This window comes from Lissotriton helveticus, chromosome 8 (assembly GCF_964261635.1).
Source record: "Lissotriton helveticus chromosome 8, aLisHel1.1, whole genome shotgun sequence".
NCBI lineage: Eukaryota > Metazoa > Chordata > Amphibia > Caudata > Salamandridae > Lissotriton > Lissotriton helveticus.
In genome coordinates, this window is record NC_136069.1 from 348,090,792 (window position 1) to 348,109,475 (window position 18,684).

General features: G+C 46.7%; 1 protein-coding gene across 1 annotated transcript in view; it reads left to right on the plus strand.

Moving 5' to 3' along the window:
• MTUS2 (microtubule associated scaffold protein 2) overlaps window positions 1-18,684 on the plus strand; it is a 1,701,731-nt gene that overhangs the window by 1,238,327 nt on the left and 444,720 nt on the right. The window contains exon 10 of the mRNA XM_078657132.1: window positions 5,861-5,953. Within this exon, the coding sequence (XP_078513258.1) occupies window positions 5,861-5,953 (93 nt within the window). The remainder of the gene's footprint in view (window positions 1-5,860; window positions 5,954-18,684) is intronic.

Here is an 18,684-nt window from a genome sequence, read left to right on the forward strand (position 1 = left end):
CTACGTACAAACCCAAGGTTCATGCCTAAGATGCCTTCGGATTTTCACCTGAACGAACCAGTTATCTTAAAGACTTTTTTCCTGATCTGCAACCCCCTGCGGAGTGGGCATTACATACCCTTGACATCATAAGATGTTTAAAATTCTATTTGCAAAGGACCTCGGTCATCCGCAAATCTGATCAACTGTTTGTTGCCCATGGAAAAATGCGACAAGGACAAGCAGTGTCTAAACAAACCATAGCTAGATGGATTTCAGCAGCTATTGATTTTTGCCATATACAAGTAGGAAGACTTTTACAGACCACGCCAAGAGCTCATTCTACAAGCGCTGTTTCTTCCTCGACTGCTCTCTTTGCTGGAGTTCCCCTTCAGCAGATCTGCAGAGCAGCTACCTGGTCCAGCAGACATACTTTCACCAAGCATTATTGCTTGGATGCGACCAGCGATGCTGATTCTTCAGTGGGTCAAGCGGTTCTACGCAATCTTTTCAGATAAGGTGAGCCTCTGTTTCCCTCCTCCTCTGTACTGCTTTCCAGACGCTTATTCCATGCCATTTATTGAGTACATTATCATGTGATTGCAAGTTGATTCATGCATATATGAATGTTGGCAATTTATTATGTAAATGTATATACTTGCTATGTACAAACTATGCTACAAATGGTGTCTTCCCAGCATTCTTTTGGTCCTGCTATCTACTCTGATTCAGGCATGTGAATCTATGAAAGACACCCCAATACTGGAGTAGAACAATAGTTACTTACCTGTAATCTGTGGTTCTCCAGTATTGGTGTCTTTCAGAGATTCACATGGAACCTGCCCACCTCCCCTCAGAGGCTTTAGGCTTGGGAAGTTTTAGCTTCACTCCTGTGCGAGAAAATCTGAGAGCCTGTGCCTCTGGGAAGAACATTCTGGTGGGTGCTGTCGCCTGATTGGCTGCTGTTCGGACTATTCAAAATGACTAAGATAGTCACGGGTGTGGAAGTTTTTTATCTGGTAGCTTTGGGCTACTTTACTTCCTGGTTGGTTGTCACCAAGTTTTTCTATGGATATTATTGCATATTATTGCTTTTTTATGTACCGTGGGACTCCCACTCCGACGACGGGGAATGATTCAGGCATGTGAATCTATGAAAGACACCGATACTGGAGAACCACAGATTACAGGTAAGTAACTATTGTTCTTATGATAAAATGTTTCTGTTACCAGAGGCACATTTCCCTGTTAATCACTCTGAACTGACACTGTTCCCTAGTTCTCCGTTTGTTTTTCCTGGAAGATGGCTCAGCGAGTTAAGCACTCACGTTTATCATCTGTCGCGATTTGGCAATCCCAGCTCATCCATTTAATCCTTAAGAGGTTAGTAAATTGAGTAACATTATATTGGGTAATGTTATATGTTACAGCCCAGAACTCGATTTGAAGGGCAGTATAAAGCATTATCCTGCAGGTGTTTACACTCCAAAGCACGTGTGTGTGCAAGCCAGCAGCAACCAGGTGGTGACTGCCTCTGCATTACTAGCGCGTGAAACCAATCTTGTTGTAGCAGCAGGTTATTTCACCACAGACCAGCTACTACTGTTTATCAAGGGCGTAGCTTGGGGGGAGCTGGGGGGGGGGGGTTTGGGCTGTTACAACCCCCCCCCCCCCTATTCAGGGCCAGCGCTAGGCATGGGCAGTTGCCCAGGGCCTCCAACTCAGCCTACCAGCATGTGTCCCCGCACAATTGCAACACCCCACTGGTCCTCATGTTCCCCTGACACCCACACCTATCAAATTGAAAGAAAGGTGTCTCTTTCCTCCTTTTGTTTATTTGTTCCCCTGTGAGATGGATCCAAAAAAGAAAAACACTTTTGCTGGAAATGTCTTCTTTTTCTGACATTTTTCTATTGAAAATTGCAGCCTCAGGTATAAAGGTTCCAAATATGAAAAATAAATAAATAACTAAATAAAGCAAGACAGTTGTAGCAAAGTGGCCAGATTGATTTTATTCACAGCCAAACACACTAGCTCAACTTTACAGAGTTTGCCAGTGAAGCGCTACTTTTCTTTTCTTTTCTTTCTTTACACAGCATTGATTCTTTCTTTACAAGCATTGTTTTCCCCAGGTGGGGAAGTGCACCATTCCTGGAGGTACTGCAATGCCTGATTGATGGATGGATTGGAAAACAAAATGTGTACCGCAGCTCTGTGTTCACGGATGTGGTCTTTTTACCATACTGCTTAGGTTTTGTAAGGATGTAAGCAATGGACATTGAAATGGGCCATTCGGTGCCCTGTAGTCATGTCCTTAACCAGGGCCGGACTGGCTACCGGGCAGTTAGGAATGCTGCCGAGCTGCTGCCTGATTTAACTGCAGTGGAGGCTGATTTCGTCAATGGAGACCTGCGTGTGCTGCGAAATACTGAAAGCAAAACGAATTTTGTTTAGCTCACGCAGGTCCCCATTAACGAAATCACCCCCCAGCTCAGCAGCATTCCTAACTGCCCGGTAGCCAGTCCGGCCCTGTCCTTAACTTTTCAGGCAAAAGCATTCACTGATTTCTGAATAGTGAGTGTAAAAGCATTAAGGTAAATGTTGTTCTTGCTTACATTTCACATGCTTTACTTAATCTTGCATTCCCTATGAGTGTTTGCTTTTTCTAGGATGTTACTTTTTTTTTAGGCAGCATATTGCTCTTCTCTAGTGAACAATTTAAATTGAATCTCATCCAGGTTTTTAAAGCAGGGCACAATTGGGTTGTAGTGGAAGGCAGTGTGAGTTTCTCTCAGTGGGGCAGTATGGTGTTCAGTGGGGGAGAGGATGTGGAACTATGGTCAGAGCTTCTGAATTTGGAACTGAGGAACCAGGTTCAGCCTTCATGACCAGTCCACCAGACTACTCTCCTGAGGGAGCACATTCCTGTGCTGGACCTGAGAAGGCCCCGCAAGACCTTCAAAGCCCTGGTGTCTTAGCACGAGTAGGTGGTACTAGCAGTGGCAAGTGTGGGTTATCTTTAAAGGCCTGTCCACCACAATCCATGCTGAAGTTCACCTCCAGTCTTGCGGGCAGGCCTATGAAGGAGCATTCCCTAGAACGACAGTGACTCTGTCACTGAGGTCACAGGACCCTTGAGAAGGGTGGCCACACCGGACGCTGACTTTGGGTGGGGGCGTTGTGTTTGCAAGTATATTATGGATTTAAAAGCACTTGCTGCATCCTTCATGGCCTCCAGCAGTTTTCTGCAAAAATAAAAATGTCATGATAACTCTGGTGATTAATGTTTTTCCTGGAGAGAGATGGAGTTTTGTCTACTGGAAGTTTTGACTCATGGAAAGGTAGCTCTGACGGTTAATGTGCCTACTGCAAAGAACATGTACCATTCAGATCACAATGTGCACATGATGTAAATAGGTCAATTGGTTACTGCTTTTGTCAGAGAGATCCTTTTGTTACTTGCAGTTTATAAGTTCAAATCCTAACAAAGAACAGTGAGCTATTAGCTGTCATCTAAGAGCTGCATGCAAACTGCAAAGTATAAATTAGAGTGTTATGGTTTTTTCTCTCAGTCTTTGATTATCCTAATGTTGCAAAAAGTGTTCTTTTGGATAAAAATCAGTTTTGATTATTAACAAGAACCCCCAACCATGGTATTACGTTTTAAATTCTGAGTTTGTGTTCTTTAGACCAATCACTATTAAACTATACTGCCTACTAGTATGGTTGTCATGTGACTCCTACACCTCGTATTCCTTAGTCTTATTAAACATTTACTATACAGTGATTAACACATGTATAATTGTTTGTCTCTGTGTAATGTGTGAGATGTAAAGTGCTCTGACTCCCTACACTGGTATGAGTGGCGCTGTAAATCAAATGCATTTGAGTGACTATGGTTATTGAGACTTGATGGGGCACTTTTACAGGGTGGTAGAGAGGTAATCCGTGGCGGAGGTGGTCATTGGGGGGCACCAACTAACATTGTTGCACTGGGCGCCACCAGTGCTAAAACCGTCCCTGCCCTTGAGGCCAGTCCGTCTCACCCATTGGTCCCTCCGTTGGCCTTGTTTCAGCAGTAGTGTCTGCAACTCACCAGGAATCAGCAATGCAGAATTTGCACGCACACCAAACTTAGGGCCAGATGTAGGTAGGCTTTTATTGGTCGGTAATGGCCAAAATCGGCCGTTACCGACCGGTAAAAGCCAGGCCCGGACTGGCCACAGCGGGCACCGGGCAATCCCCCGGTGCGCCGCAAGGGTGGGAGCCGGTTTTGGGCCCCTGGGGGGCGATTTTATTACAGGGCCGTTTTTGCAGCATAGCTGCAAAATCGTCCCTGCAACAAAATTGGCCGAAAACCGACCCTAGCAAAGCGCTCGGCGGCACCTCCAACCCCCCTGAGTGGGGCCCGGCCAAGCACTTTGCCAGGGCCGGTTTTGGTTCCCAGTCCGGCACTGGTAAAAGCCTTTTCCTATGTAGGAGGCTATTTTACCGATTCTGTAAATAATGAATCGGTATTTACCGATTCGGTATATACCAAATCATAATTTACCGATTCGGTATTTACCGAATCGGTAAATGAAATGTAGGAAGCACTTCAAACAGTGCTTCTGGGCTCAAAGGATTCGTAATAGTTGGTGGTAAATAACAAATTTGCAATTACCTACATCTAGCCCTAAGTTTGCAAACTTCACAGTCTCTCTGCTTCATGCACTAGCACTTTTAACATGTGCTGCCTGCTTTGGGGACACTGGAATTATGTAGCAAAGGAGGGCAAAATTATGCCGCAGTGTTGACTAAATTATGCAGCAAAAAGAAATTCTGCAGCATAATGCAATATATTTTCTGATACTTTATTAGTTTGACATTTTTATATACGCCTAACAGTCTCTGGAAAGATTTTGCCTTATTAGTACTAGTGTAACATGCAAATGCAGCATTGAGAAAGGTGATCAGTCAACCTCTGCAAAGGGCCGTCCACAGCTCTTCGAACTGCAGTCCTATCGCTTCTAAGCACTATAAATTACAGGTGTTAATAGTTCCCAATTTAAAGGAACAGTTCCACTCAGATCGTGTTTAGGCAGTGAATTAACCTGATCTGTACTAATGCAACCACCACAGGCAGCTGTGTTAACCTCCTGGCCACAGGCTCGGATCCTGGCAGCTTCCCTTCTCTGGAGCTGATAAAACGAGTGCCACTGGGCTGGGCGGCAATAAACATTTGTTGTCTGGAGGAAACCCTGTCGGACAGGAACATGTAAGAGGCTAACAAAAGAAGCCTGCGGTGACGGAAGGGGATGGATTGTCGCTGGAGACAGGCGCCCCGAAGGAGTTGTTTCCATTGATTGTCAGTAAATCCTGCGGGGCGGCATAGAGGCCACTAAAACCCTCCTCGAGGTACAGATACTGAAGGCAGAGCAGTCAACGAACCTCACTCATTCACTCTGCCTGCACGTGTGTTGTCATTTCCACGAGTGTGCACGATTCCACGTGAGGACATAGGACGTGAAAAACAGAGGCTACACAAATATGAACTAAAACATCGTTGCTGACATGACACCCGACAACTATACTCTGTGTTTTTTCCAATATAGGTTTTTTTCTGCCCTTTTCACATGCTACCGTACATACATGTTGTGATGCTTTTGTACTTCAGAAAAGTACAAACGCCTTGGACTGCAACATCCGCAACTGTCTCCTGCAGGCTGCTTGGCCTCCAAGATATGTTGCAGGATATCATGCCAGCCGACGACACAAGGGTTATTCAGATTAAAGTGCTCCTACTTGTGTGATCATGCAGTATTTTCCAATTCATATTAAACGTTTTTCCCTTTTTTGTGGTGTCGTTGAGTGTTGATTTATTTTTCTTTATTTTTTTCAGGAGCCAAGAAAGTCCAGAAAGATCAAGAGCCCAAGCCGGCCCTCTCCTCCCCGAAGCGGTCGGTGACGTCAGCGAGCAGCGTGTACTCACCAGGTACTCCCGCGCGCCCGCGGCGCTCCTTGCGTAAAACAAAGCCCCATTAGTCTTCATCATGGAGCGATGTATTCCCTTCACGTGACATTAATATGGCGCCCAGCATCACATCGCATGTCTAATGAATATAATTAATGAGTAGTGTCTACCATGACATATATTTGTTTCACGTGCGAGCAGTGGCCCCGCATGCAAAACACGGATGTCTTTTCTGGGTGATGAAGCAGGACATATATGAATTACCCTGTCTACTGTACTCGCAGAAATCACCAGTTACACATTCACATTCAGGGCATGTATTTCCATTAGTAGGCCCCGGGGACGAGAATACAGTAAGATGTACCTTTTTAAAAGAAAAACACATATTTTAACTCAACAAAGTGCCGCTGGTAGTAGTGGAAAGAAAAATCAGTTGCTCACATCACAATATGATCCTATCAGGGTCTCTTCTTCCAAGGCGTCTACCTTATCAGGTTAACCTAAAGATGCAGCAATGCTGCCTTTTACTCAGAGAAGACTGAGTTCAGATAGTCACTCCTGTCTCTCCTTCCAAGGGGTGAGTGGATCAGGGTAACCTAAAGAAGCAGCAATGTGGCCTTCTACAGAGAGAAGACTGAGTTAAATAGTCCTCCCTATCTTTTCTTCAGTGGCAGCTGGTGACATTTGAAAGTGGCGGGGTTTAAACGTTGGAACTGAGTGCCCTGTGGTGAGTGAGTGTAGTGAATGATCCTAACGGGGGTTGGGTGGAGGGTATCCCCCAGAGAAAATTTTGAAAAAAGAGTGGACAAATTGTCTATTTTCAAGCAAATTTGAGAAAGCAAGAAGGTTAATAAAGCAATTGTGAAAGTATAGTTGTGATATCAATAGATTTCATATTATACTGACTTAGGTAGCGTCCTATTCAGTATAACCACAGAACTTCATAAATGACTTCGAGATAACAATGATGAGTACAACACGGAGAGTGATTGAAGAGAACATGGGAGACATTTCTCCATGAACCTGTATGTATGCTGGGTATGCACCCTAATCTAATATCCACACAATATACAACATGGTGCTATTTTGTGTTATTTTCGAAAACATCACATGCATTTGATGAATTAATGGCTTGTGCTCGTTTATTAGATATGGGTGGGGTTAAGGGACACTAACCCGGGTAGTTGGTAGCATGACAGGGCTGAATAAAGAAAGCTATTCAGGTTCATTAAAGGAAGCCACTTTAAAAAGACAAGGGAATTTTCCATGTTGCATTATGTGGTGTTAGAAACAGTATATCTTTAGTTTACAAACATTCACTCTTTTTTGTCCTACCCATGCCTCCACATTTAGGAATCTGTAGAACTTACAGAAAAAAAGATGTGAGGAATCCATTTTCTCCTTAAAAATCATTGGAATCAAAGGTTTTAAGCAATGGAAGCTAATATATTGCCATTACCTGGTGGACAAAAAAAAAAACAGTCTCCCAAAATCTGCATCATCTATGACTGACAGCGTATTGAGCCTGTGACTGGTGCATGCTGCAGAGATGTGCGGGTCTGCATTTGAAATGGATAAAAGCACCTTTGGGTGTGGAAAATGACAATGTATATGTACATAAGCGGCGTTCATTTGTGTTCACCATACCCCTCGCTGTAAGCAGAACGAATACCGCGAAGCATTGACCGCATCATCCCGCCAGCATAGGCCCATGCACGCACGTACACAACAGCCATTTTAGGCACCAAGGCCTCTCTGCCCGTTTGTTAAATCCCCAGCACGCCCCCCCCGTTGAACACCCCCGCTCTCTCATGCATAGGCCATAAAACCCTCTCCCTCAGCGCGACCCTGCTCTAAAAGTGACACCCCTGCCTGACCGACACCCCCTGCATTCCTCCCAGGAGCACCCTTCCCCTCTTCTGATGACCCCCCCCCCGGCTACACCTGGCCTCTCGACCCGGTCCCAAGTCATAAAACAAAGCCTCATGGATGTACCCCCCCTGGCCCCGCATAGCAAAACGTGATACACCAACTGAAGTGCCCGATCTTATCGCCTGCCCAACCTTAGATCTGACCACCCCCTCTTGCCCTCGTGTCCTGTTGGAATGTCCGGCTGCAAGATTACAATCACATGTTACATTTGGGAGGGGAAACGACATCCGAGCGACAGGAATGGGAATAGGCCTTGAAGCTGGGATTCCAAACGTGCCTTTTCGTACTTCAAAGTTTCTTTATTGCAATAAGGAATGTTTGTGCATCGTAAACCTGTGTATAAAAGACGGAGCCTCAGAGAAACTTGTTAGAGCACCTCTTGAAGACATTGTTCGAGTGTCCGAAATGACAGGCTCTCCTCATGAGAAATAAAAATCTGTTCTTGCACTCCCGCTTCCAGCGCCCGTCTCTTTATTTGGTAACTGATCAAAATGGGAACTAAGAGGCGTCTTGTGCCAGCAGCCTGGGCATCGGTTGTAAATTGGGCTGTTTTTCCTCAATTGGCGTCCCAACGCGGGGCCCATCAGCGACATAAGGTCCGGTAAGAGAGGTCCAGACGATGGGGTGAACATCTGAACGATTGGAGTATACCTGCCTTGAGAGGGCCCTCGTCCGGCTGCCGATTGAATGAACTTCACCGATTCCGAACGGACCTCTCTCAAGCGACCTACTGTCCTGACTGGGATCCCACAGGAATGCTGCGGTAAAAACATGGAGTAAGAGAACGATCGGGCGCTGGAAAGGGAAGGCGAAGAACTGTCCACACGGTCCGGTCCGGGTAAGGTTAAGTAGGACGTCTTTACGTCTGATTGATAGGATGACTTTATCCATCTGATTGATTGAGTGATTGATTGTTTATATTGGAATCGGTATTTAAATACTGGTATTGTTCATTGATTGGTTCATTTAGCCTTGGTTGCTACTTGAAGTATTGGTTCTCTTTGAGACATTCTCTATTTGCAAACAGCGACGAATAGGAACGTTCCTCTCTCTTTGCAAATAGTGAAGGATAGGTAATGCGGACTTTTGTCCCCCGTTGTAATCCGTCATGCCTGTTTTTCTCCCCACTGATTGATTGGTTGCTCTGTTGCTCTTTGAGACATTCGCTGTCTACAAACGGGGAAGAATAGGAATATTCTGTCTCCCTTTGCAGATAGTGAAGGGTAGGTAATGCAGACTTTTGTCCCCCATTGTAATCCGTCATGCCTATCTTTCTCCCCACTGATTGTTTGTTATCGATTTTTTTATCGATTATCGCTCTTTTGAGATATTCCCTGTCTACAAACAGAGAAGAATAGGAATATTCTGTCTCCCTTTGCAGATAGCGAAGGATAGGTAATGCGGACTTTTGTCCCCCGTTGTAATCCGTCATGCCTGTTTTTCTCCCCACTGATTGATTGATTGTCTGGACATTTATTGTTCAAGGAATAGTTCTTTTGAGGTATTCTCTGTTTGCAAATAACGTGGAATAGAAATATTCTGTCTAGTCTTTGCAAGTAGTGAAGGGTAGGTAATGCGGACCTTTGTCCCCCGTTGTAATCTGTCATGCCTATCTACTCCCCACTGATTGGTAAACTAGTTCCACCCGGACCATTTATTAGAGGTAGATCATCTGGCTCAACCGGAGGGCGCCCCTAATAAAAAGGACATATGTAAAATACGAAGTAATCACCGTATCCTGTTAACAGAAACTTTAGCACGAAACACACTAGAAAAGGAAGGAAAAAGAAATCGAGCAAAATCAGTAGGCCACTGATGAGTTTTTTTGACTTCGCTAGAAATAAGAAACGTTAGAAATAGCCCGCAATAAGAAACATGAAAGTGGTGAGAGAAGCCAAGCTTGACATCACTGCAGCCACGAGGTAGCTAGGCTCCGCCGCCCCTCACTGCTCCAAACATGTCTGTCCCACCGCCCGCCACGCCCAATAACGGTAACATAAGATAGATACAAGTCAGCAGATACCTACCCCCATTCCGGAAGCTCCCGAAGTGCAACAGGTCCACGGTTACGCCCATCCGGAAGACGAGGCCTCGACACGTGCAGGGCGGGGCCCGGCTGGCCGCCATCGGCCGGAGAGGTCGTGGGGTGGATGGCCCGAAATGTACTGGTCTTTCAATCCTCCTCTTCTGGCGCCTTGCAGGCCACGGGGGGGGGGGGATGTCTTGCTTATGCCTCCGACCCCCCCCCCCCTCTATCATCGCCTGGTCCGGCCATCACGAATGTCAGCGCCAGGAGACGGCGTGGGGTGCACTGGGAGGGAGAGGCGGCGCGGACGAGCCTCTCCCACCTCCCCAGGTGGAGGCCCCTCAGCTGCACCTCCAACGCTCCACTCACCCGACAAGGGTTCGTCCACTCTTGCGGTGCAACGCCACGCCCGACAGGCTGGAGTCCGTCTGCTCTTGCGATCCAGTGACTGCAGGTTGCCGCGGAACTCATAAAATGACGGTCGACTCTGCAGGATTGGGCCTGGCGTGCAAAGATGGCCTGGTCGCTTGTCAGCTAGAAAATGAGTCCCCCGTCCAGAAGCGTTCTCCTCAGCTATGAAGATTCTATGAGAACTGCAGGGGCCCCCGACCCCCGCGGCCCCCCCCGATGGGGAATGACTGCCATGATTGCCCGCGGAACGACCAAGACGTAGCCACGAGACGTTGGCGCTCTCATGCTGGCGCCAGCCTCAGTTTGAAAGACCAAAATCCTGCAGACTACCAATTTGATCAGTTCCGGTGGAACACCAGTATGACCCGGTAGGAAAGATTGTTGCCTCCCTCCCCCCTTTGACTGATGGTTCATATCGACGGCCCCTTCTGTTGCCCTTTAACGAAACTTTTGGACTGCCGAAAGAGGCTCTGGTCCAACCACGAGTTGGTGGAGACATTTTGACTATACTTGGACCTGCCTGACCTCACCCAAAATGGCGCCAGTACAAATGAAACTCGCAACTCCCTGTTGTGTTCCGGTTGCTCAGCCTTGATATCATGAGATATGTATGCAGTTTTTGAAGCGCATGGCGGGAGGGGATGGGTACTGATTGAACATTCGGACAATGAATTGATATTAAGTTCTGACGCGTCATTGATTACCGTATTATTGAAAGTTCAAATTTTCGACACTTATGGTACTTGCCCACAATGAATTTTCGATATGATTTTATTGCACTTGTCGCACCTTTATGAAATCAACGACCACCGACTCCGTTACGTTTTCCTCAAATAAATATCCCCTCAGGTACAGTTCCAGTCTGCTCCGTGGCCGGCCCACGTGGTTGTAGGCCCGTATTTGTGCGCCAACATTTTTAAATAAATGTTTTTTTGAAAAGCAAACATAGTTGTAGCGCTTAGATTGGTAAGTTTCGAATAAATGGCCACTGTTTCCGATATAAGTAAAATACAGGTGAAATGAAGCAACTCGATTACTTAAAGGTTAAAAAGCAAAGTACACAGAAATATTGCAAATGTGAATGGTCCTGGTTTGTTGTGTGTGTGTTTTTTTTAATATATTTTTATTTTTGTGCAACGTAAAGCAATCGATAAAGGTCCCGGTATTTAGCCTTTACTTTATGTGCCACATGTATCAGGGAAGTTGTTTCAGATGCCCCTAAGCCACTCCGAAGGAATGCCACCTAGCCCCTCTAGTTTCCGTGCCTGATGAACAAAAACGACCCTGTACCACTGTAGACCATCCCTCCTCCTCGAAGGAGAGCACGAGTTCACCCCCCACTTTACACTGACTGCCCTTTGTTTTGACCCTTCCCTACACACGATCCGTAATACCACACTTGGGCGATCTATGCAATATACAGTCCATCAATGATTATCTCTCCCGCACTACCGGTCCCTCTGGGCTTAAACGCCGAGACGAAAGGGACTGCATCCCGCGGAGATAGGTCGAGTATGTGGTATGTAAAAGCATTTTCGGGTTTATGCGCGCTGATGTGTTTTAAAACGCTGCCCCCACCCCTTCTTTTTTCCCTTCTTTTCTGCAGGTCACATCGGAACGTCGACTAAAGTATGGAGAAGACCTATGCAACACGCCATGGTTCCGCACGGAAAAATTGTATATTGTCTATGGGGACTGCCCCTGAGAACGTGACGAATTTGTGTGATATGAATGCACGCGTGTATGCCCTGATGTGTATAGCTCGACTGAATACACGTTGCACACGTTTGGATTGATAAGAGAAATGTTTTATGTATGACTTAAGTGATGATCGAACGGCCGATGGAATGGGGAAAAGGGGTCTGAACATGGTGCCTATACACGACGAACAAACAAAGATATAGCATTCCCTTACTTAGAAACGACTCTCTCTCTCTCTGAACCCAGCAACTGGGAGGGTGGCCTGAAGCAGAAACTTGGCGGGTTATTGCAGTATGACAAAATATGACTCCAACCGGCACCCCAAATAATGCAACCAAGAATGACGTGCACCCATGAGTAAATTCATACGGTAACTAAATAGGAAAAGGTTCAGGAATATTCCGGGGTGAGGTTTACCCAAGTACCCTCCTCCTGGAAGACTAGGAATATTGTCAATGTTTAAGATTCACCACCTCCTTCTTGCACCCTCATAGACATGAAACTCAAAGCTGCCCCATTGTTCTCCCGACTGACACCCTCCGTTGCCTCAGCCTGGATACCCATTCGCTAAAAATGATTCGAAGATCCCACCGTGAGTATTAGCCCGACCAGGTTAGTTCCCGAACAATTGACAAAGGTGTAAGTATTTGCAACCGAGGCCACCAGCAAAGGCAGCCAGATGAATTAAGTAGGATACTAAGGATGCGCAGCATGCAGGAAGAAATCTTTTTGGCCAAGTACTGTTCTATGTTTTGTCTTTGATTTTTGTATATAATACATGTACTATTCCCCCCCGCCTGAATTCATGTGTACGTAATGTATGGATCTACGTCATCCCTCAGCCTGTGTTTCTATATAACTTGACCCCTGCTGTTCTGTGTTGTGTGCGCACTAAATGGCCTATTATTGTACACGTTTCTCTCTCTCTCTTTCTCTCTCTCTCCATGTCGTACGTGTACCGAATAGTTCGTTTAAAATGCGGACGACTCTCTCTCTCTGAGGGTCCCCCTGTTCCCTCTTCCTTTGTGTGGTAACGTTGTGCCCCGCCGGCACAAGCCTAATTGGTTTTTGAACACAAAGGTGTTCGGCAAAATTGACAGAAACTAAAACAATTGTAATTTGCCATATTACTACCTCTCCTTTCTGTAAAATGATGGAACTTGAATTGGCTAAGAAGGAAAGGACAGGTAAGACGACTGATGTCCCCTAATCTGGCCTTTTTTATAAGGGGACTATATGTCAGTGGCCTTCTGTTCTCAGTTCGTTAGAAACACAATCCCCAATGCCCGGATTGCCCCACCTCTCTGCACCCAAGTACGGATGTCCAAAGCGTCCTCGTTTCTCCCGATTGACCCCAGCTCCATATCCCGAAGTATAACTGATGACCCTGATTAACCGTTGCTCCCTGAGAAAAGAATGTTTAGCCTCTGTCCCTCTCTCATGATGATAGAAGACTGCCACGGCTTGGGTTAGAAAGACGAGTCTCTACCGAAGGATCCGATTTCGAGTTTGATGGAATACGCAGTTGATAGGAGTCTGACTTCTCTCCATATACGTCATGAATGAACGCCAAATAGACTTAGTACAAACTCAGTAGAAATGCCCGCATACATACTCCATAGTGATAACTTCTGACCGTGACCGATGAACGTATCCCCAACTACTTAAGATTGGGGGCGGAATTGAAATGTATAAATGTCTTCTCCTGCCAGTTCTCTAAAGCTTGTTTTGTACCCATTCAAAGATACACAATCACCGGAGGAGAGGGGCCGGACGTGACGCACAGCCTAGCCGCAGATCATGAAGCACATGTGACCTCGACCAAAGGTGGAGCCGCAGAGCAACGAGACGCGGGACGAGGCACCACTCTCAAACACGGAAAATGAAAGGATGGAGGGCTGCCTTGAAGCCCTCTGCTTGCTGACCCACGCGTGCCAGAAGTCCCCGCCCCTTTGAGCCCGATTGATGGGCCTGCCTGCTCGTTATCCTTTGCTCCCTTGGTTTGTCTCAAAGATCTGATCCCACTCCGCCCTCTCTTCCCTCGATTATCCGACAACCCTCCCCTTTTTTTCACATGGATTTTGACTCAGAGAAGAAGAACAGCATTTAGGTAGAATAGGGTTTGCCACGGAAGGAGAAAGAAATGCAGGTGCCCAGCATGAGGCACCCTTAAAAAGATTAGTTAGGAAACAGGACTGTGGTCTAACAGCAGAGGACAGATCGCACCCTGCGACGTGTAAGGATGGATCCGAGCTGGACCTATAGCTCCACCGCCGGTGCTCAACAGCGCCAACGGAAGAAAACGAACTACTAGAGCCTACCAGTGATGGCTCGCTGCTAAAAAGACACTGTGGCGAAGACCCCCCTCCCCTTTCTGAACTTTCTACCCCCCCCCTGACTACTTGCTTGTATTGTATTGAACTGAATTCCTCCCTCAACCACTTTGTATGCTTTCAAAATGTTTCATCGGTCACTTTTGACTGTACATTGATACCGCCAGAGAGAGAGTCAGAACATGGTTCCATAATGTGTCGGAACATTTCCTTGATTGACTCCGACTGAGTAGTATACCGATCTCTAGACTCGTATATATATCACGACAAATGTAAATTCATCTGTATTGCACCTCGACATGGTTATATGCAATCCGCCAGTATTGACAAACGCTATTTCATTGACCACACATGGCTATATGTACACCCCGTCAGTTATGATAAACACGGAAATGAACTAACTTATGTTAAAAAGCGGCGACTGTGGAAAATGACAATGTATATGTACATTAGCGGCGTTCATTTGTGTTCACCATACCCCTCGCTGTAAGCAGAACGAATACCACGAAGCATTGACCGCATCATCCCGCCAGCATAGGCCCATGCACGCACGTACACAACAGCCATTTTAGGCACCAAGGCCTCTCTGCCCGTTTGTTAAATCCCCAGCACGCCCCCCCCCCCGTTGAACACCCCCGCTCTCTCATGCATAGGCCATAAAACCCTCTCCCTCTGCGCGACCCTGCTCTAAAAGTGACACCCCTGCCTGACCGACACCCCCTGCATTCCTCCCAGGAACACCCTTCCCCTCTTCTGATGACCCCCCCGCCCCCCTCCGGCTACACCAGGCCTCTCAACCCGGTCCCAAGTCATAAAACAAAGCCTCATGGATGTACCCCCCCTGGCCCCGCATAGCAAAACGTGATACACCAACTGAAGTGCCCGATCTTATCGCCTGCCCAACCTTAGATCTGACCACCCCCTCTTGCCCTCGTGTCCTGTTGGAATGTCCGGCTACAAGATTACAATCACATGTTACATTTGGGAGGGGAAACGACATCCGAGCGACAGGAATGGGAATAGGCCTGAAGCTGGGATTCCAAACGTGCCTTTTCGTACTTCAAAGTTTCTTTATTGCAATAAGGAATGTTTGTGCATCGTAAACCTGTGTATAAAAGACGGAGCCTCAGAGAAACTTGTTAGAGCACCTCTTGAAGACATTGTTCGCGTGTCCGAAATGACAGGCTCTCCTCATGAGAAATAAAAATCTGTTCTTGCACTCCCGCTTCCAGCGCCCGTCTCTTTATTTTGTAACTGATCAAAATGGGAACTAAGAGGCGTCTTGTGCCAGCAGCCTGGGCATCGGTTGTAAATTGGGCTGTTTTTCCTCATGGGCTCAGCACAATGACACCCATTAGAGCGCAGAGACAACAACCGAACTTACGGGTAAACGTGCTGCGCCTGGGGGATATTTAACAGAATGTAACTAATGGAGCATTTCCACCTCCTCCAGGTAGCTACTGGGATAACCCCGGCTGCCTGTGAATGAATGAATGTTTCCAATCACCTTAAAGTCATCTTCGAAGTCTAGACATCACGAGGGGGTTCGGAGGACCTGTGTGAGAATAGGATAGGCTCTGGGCATCGCGAGTTCCCTTCATCTATACTCGGCTCACCAACACTGCCCTTTTCACATTAATTGCTCGTGTGGTTTTTGAGAGAGAATGGGTTTGTTAAGAGAGCAGGAAGCAGTGGCGCTCTGAGCAGTGTGATCTTGTTGTTGAGAGGGTTGTACGGTAGGCACGCGGTGCAAAATCAGGACAGGGGAACACAAACCCAAAGAAAAACACCCCCTGGGATGGTGTAGGGAGGCCTAAACCAAAAGGGAAGAAGAGCAAATTATGTGCACACGCAAATGTAGTCTGTGGTCCTAGTGTGAGGACCAGTAACATTTCTTGGGAGAAAATAGATACTTCAAAGTTCAAAAAGGCCAGATACAAAGGTTCGTGTGAGTGAAAGTTTGTTTATAGGTAAAATATAATGGAAAAAGATAATGGATCAGTTATCCGGACCTCGCTCGACACACAAGACGCACGTACCGGGTGCGTTCCTTTCTCCGCTACAGCCCTGATGAGTCACATCTCCCTCACAGTGTGACGAAACACGTGTCGGCTGGCTACTATTTTCTGTACTGACCAATATTTTACCTAGAAACAAACTTTCACTCACACGAATCTTTGTATCTGGCCTTTTTGAACTTTGAAGTATCTATTTTCTCCCAAGAAATTTTACTGGTCCTCACACTAGGACCACAGACTACATTTGCGTGTGCACAGGATTTGCTCTTAATCGCTTGTGTGGTGTTTTCCGCACGAGCAGATAATGTGTGCGCTTTATTTATTGAACACCACATCTTTCAGGAAACATACGTTTTTGTGGAGGCCGCATCTCTGTGTGTACATCCTGCAGTCTTCCACCGCATCTGTGGTCAGTATCTTTAAAAGAGCTCATGGAAGGCGGAAGTATGACTGTGCATTGCTTTACAGTGGAGCTACCCTGCAGGCATGCCTCTCAGTTTCTTTGCTCCCTGTAATTAATAATGTATCTATATTTTGTGCTTGAAGAAAGGCTAAACGGTCATGCCAGCCAGGACTCAGACTCTTGAGCCGCTGATCACCACTCTTTCTTTTATAAACGTTCGAGCTGTCTCTCCCGCAGGCACACATTTTTAATGACATCAAAGTAGCTGCTACACACAAGGCCATTAATGTAAGATTTCTTTATAAACTGCCAGTAAACACGGTGTCCGGCTAACACACAAAACATTCATGCTTCCTTAAATAGGTTTGTCGGAAGGGGATAATCGATAATGTGTGGTGAAACTGAGTTCACAATCCAACATTTCACTGCACTTAATACCCGGTTTTACCTAAGAAATCTGCATTTTAAAGCTCTAAAGGGACTCCGTTTAACTAAACTAAAAGTTTAAACAAACTCACCGCCAGGTCCGACTCTCAGCACCGAACAGGATGAGTTTATCTTTGCCTCACACTCCACTTCAGCCCTGCATGCATTCGCGTGCATTCCGTGAGCAAGTTATCAATGACCTCACCTCCCTCAGGCCCGGTCCCACCCCCTCGACTCCACCATCACAAAGATTGGCTGGGTCGGGGGCTGCCAACGATCATTTGGAGCCTTGGGGGCTGTGGCAACAATCCCCTGGCACTGGGTTCCTACACTGCAGACTGTCGAGGGTTCAAGTGCGCATGTCAGAGCAAGGCACCCATCCAACCCGAATGTGCACTTAAATCCAAGGAGACCCGGCACCTGCCAATCAACAAGCAGGCTTGGAGCAGAGGCTCCCCATGTAACTTCTTTGCCTAGTCAAGTCGCAGCCTGCGGCAAAAAAAAAAAAAATGGAGTCCACATTTTTAATATGTCAAACAAACGAGGGCAACGCCTCTACGCCCCCATAAAGAAACCACTGCTGTTCTTCCTCCAAGGGGCGACTACTAACCTAAAGATGCAGCAATGGGGCCTTCTACTGAGAGAAGACGGAGCTCAGATAGTCACTTGTATCTGTTCTTCCAAGGGGTGACTGCATCAGGGTAACCTTAAGATACAGCAATGCGGCCTTCTACTGAGAAGGTCACTTCTGTGACCTTGTGAAGCACATGTATGTCTTTGCCGGTTTCAGCTTCAAAGCAAAAAAAGTAAAGAGTAAAGTCTTTGGATTAATCTCAGCCAGTGGCAATGACCCCACTCCATTACATACCGGAGCCATCCATATGCAAAACACTCTTCTCCACATCACAAAGTGATGGTCCTGTCCGAACTCCTAGTCCACATCCCAACTGAACGCTAATACAAGCAAGCCCAGACCAGCTTTGGCCTTATTAGGAACTCCTCTGCAGACTGCAGCTTAAGTCATATGCAGTGGCGGCTGCTTGGGATCTGAAGTGGTGGAGGAGCCGTGGGGGAGGCAGGGGGAATACAAAAAAATAAGCACAGACAATAAAACATTTTTAAAAAATTTACCTGTCGCTGCGATCACCGCATTTATCCTCGAATCCAGGGCTGGTGCACACTGCACAGGCTGCCAGATTCTGAGGCTACTCTCATACTGGGAATATTATTCCCAGCATGCAAGAAGCGCTAGGATTGGTCCGAGTCGTCTGATTTGCCACCCAGACAGTGCCTGGGAGCCTCTAGCTTTTCTCCACCTGGCTGTACAACACAGCTGGGTGGAGAAATGCTAAGTGTGCATGATGATTTGGTCCAACTAAGACTGCCGGCCAAACCATGATGAGCACTTAATAGAGCTGTTGCACATAGAGTGCATGCCCCCACCCCCACCCAGGGCACGAGTCGGGGTACCACGCGGGTGGACGGCATCCCCCCACTTATTT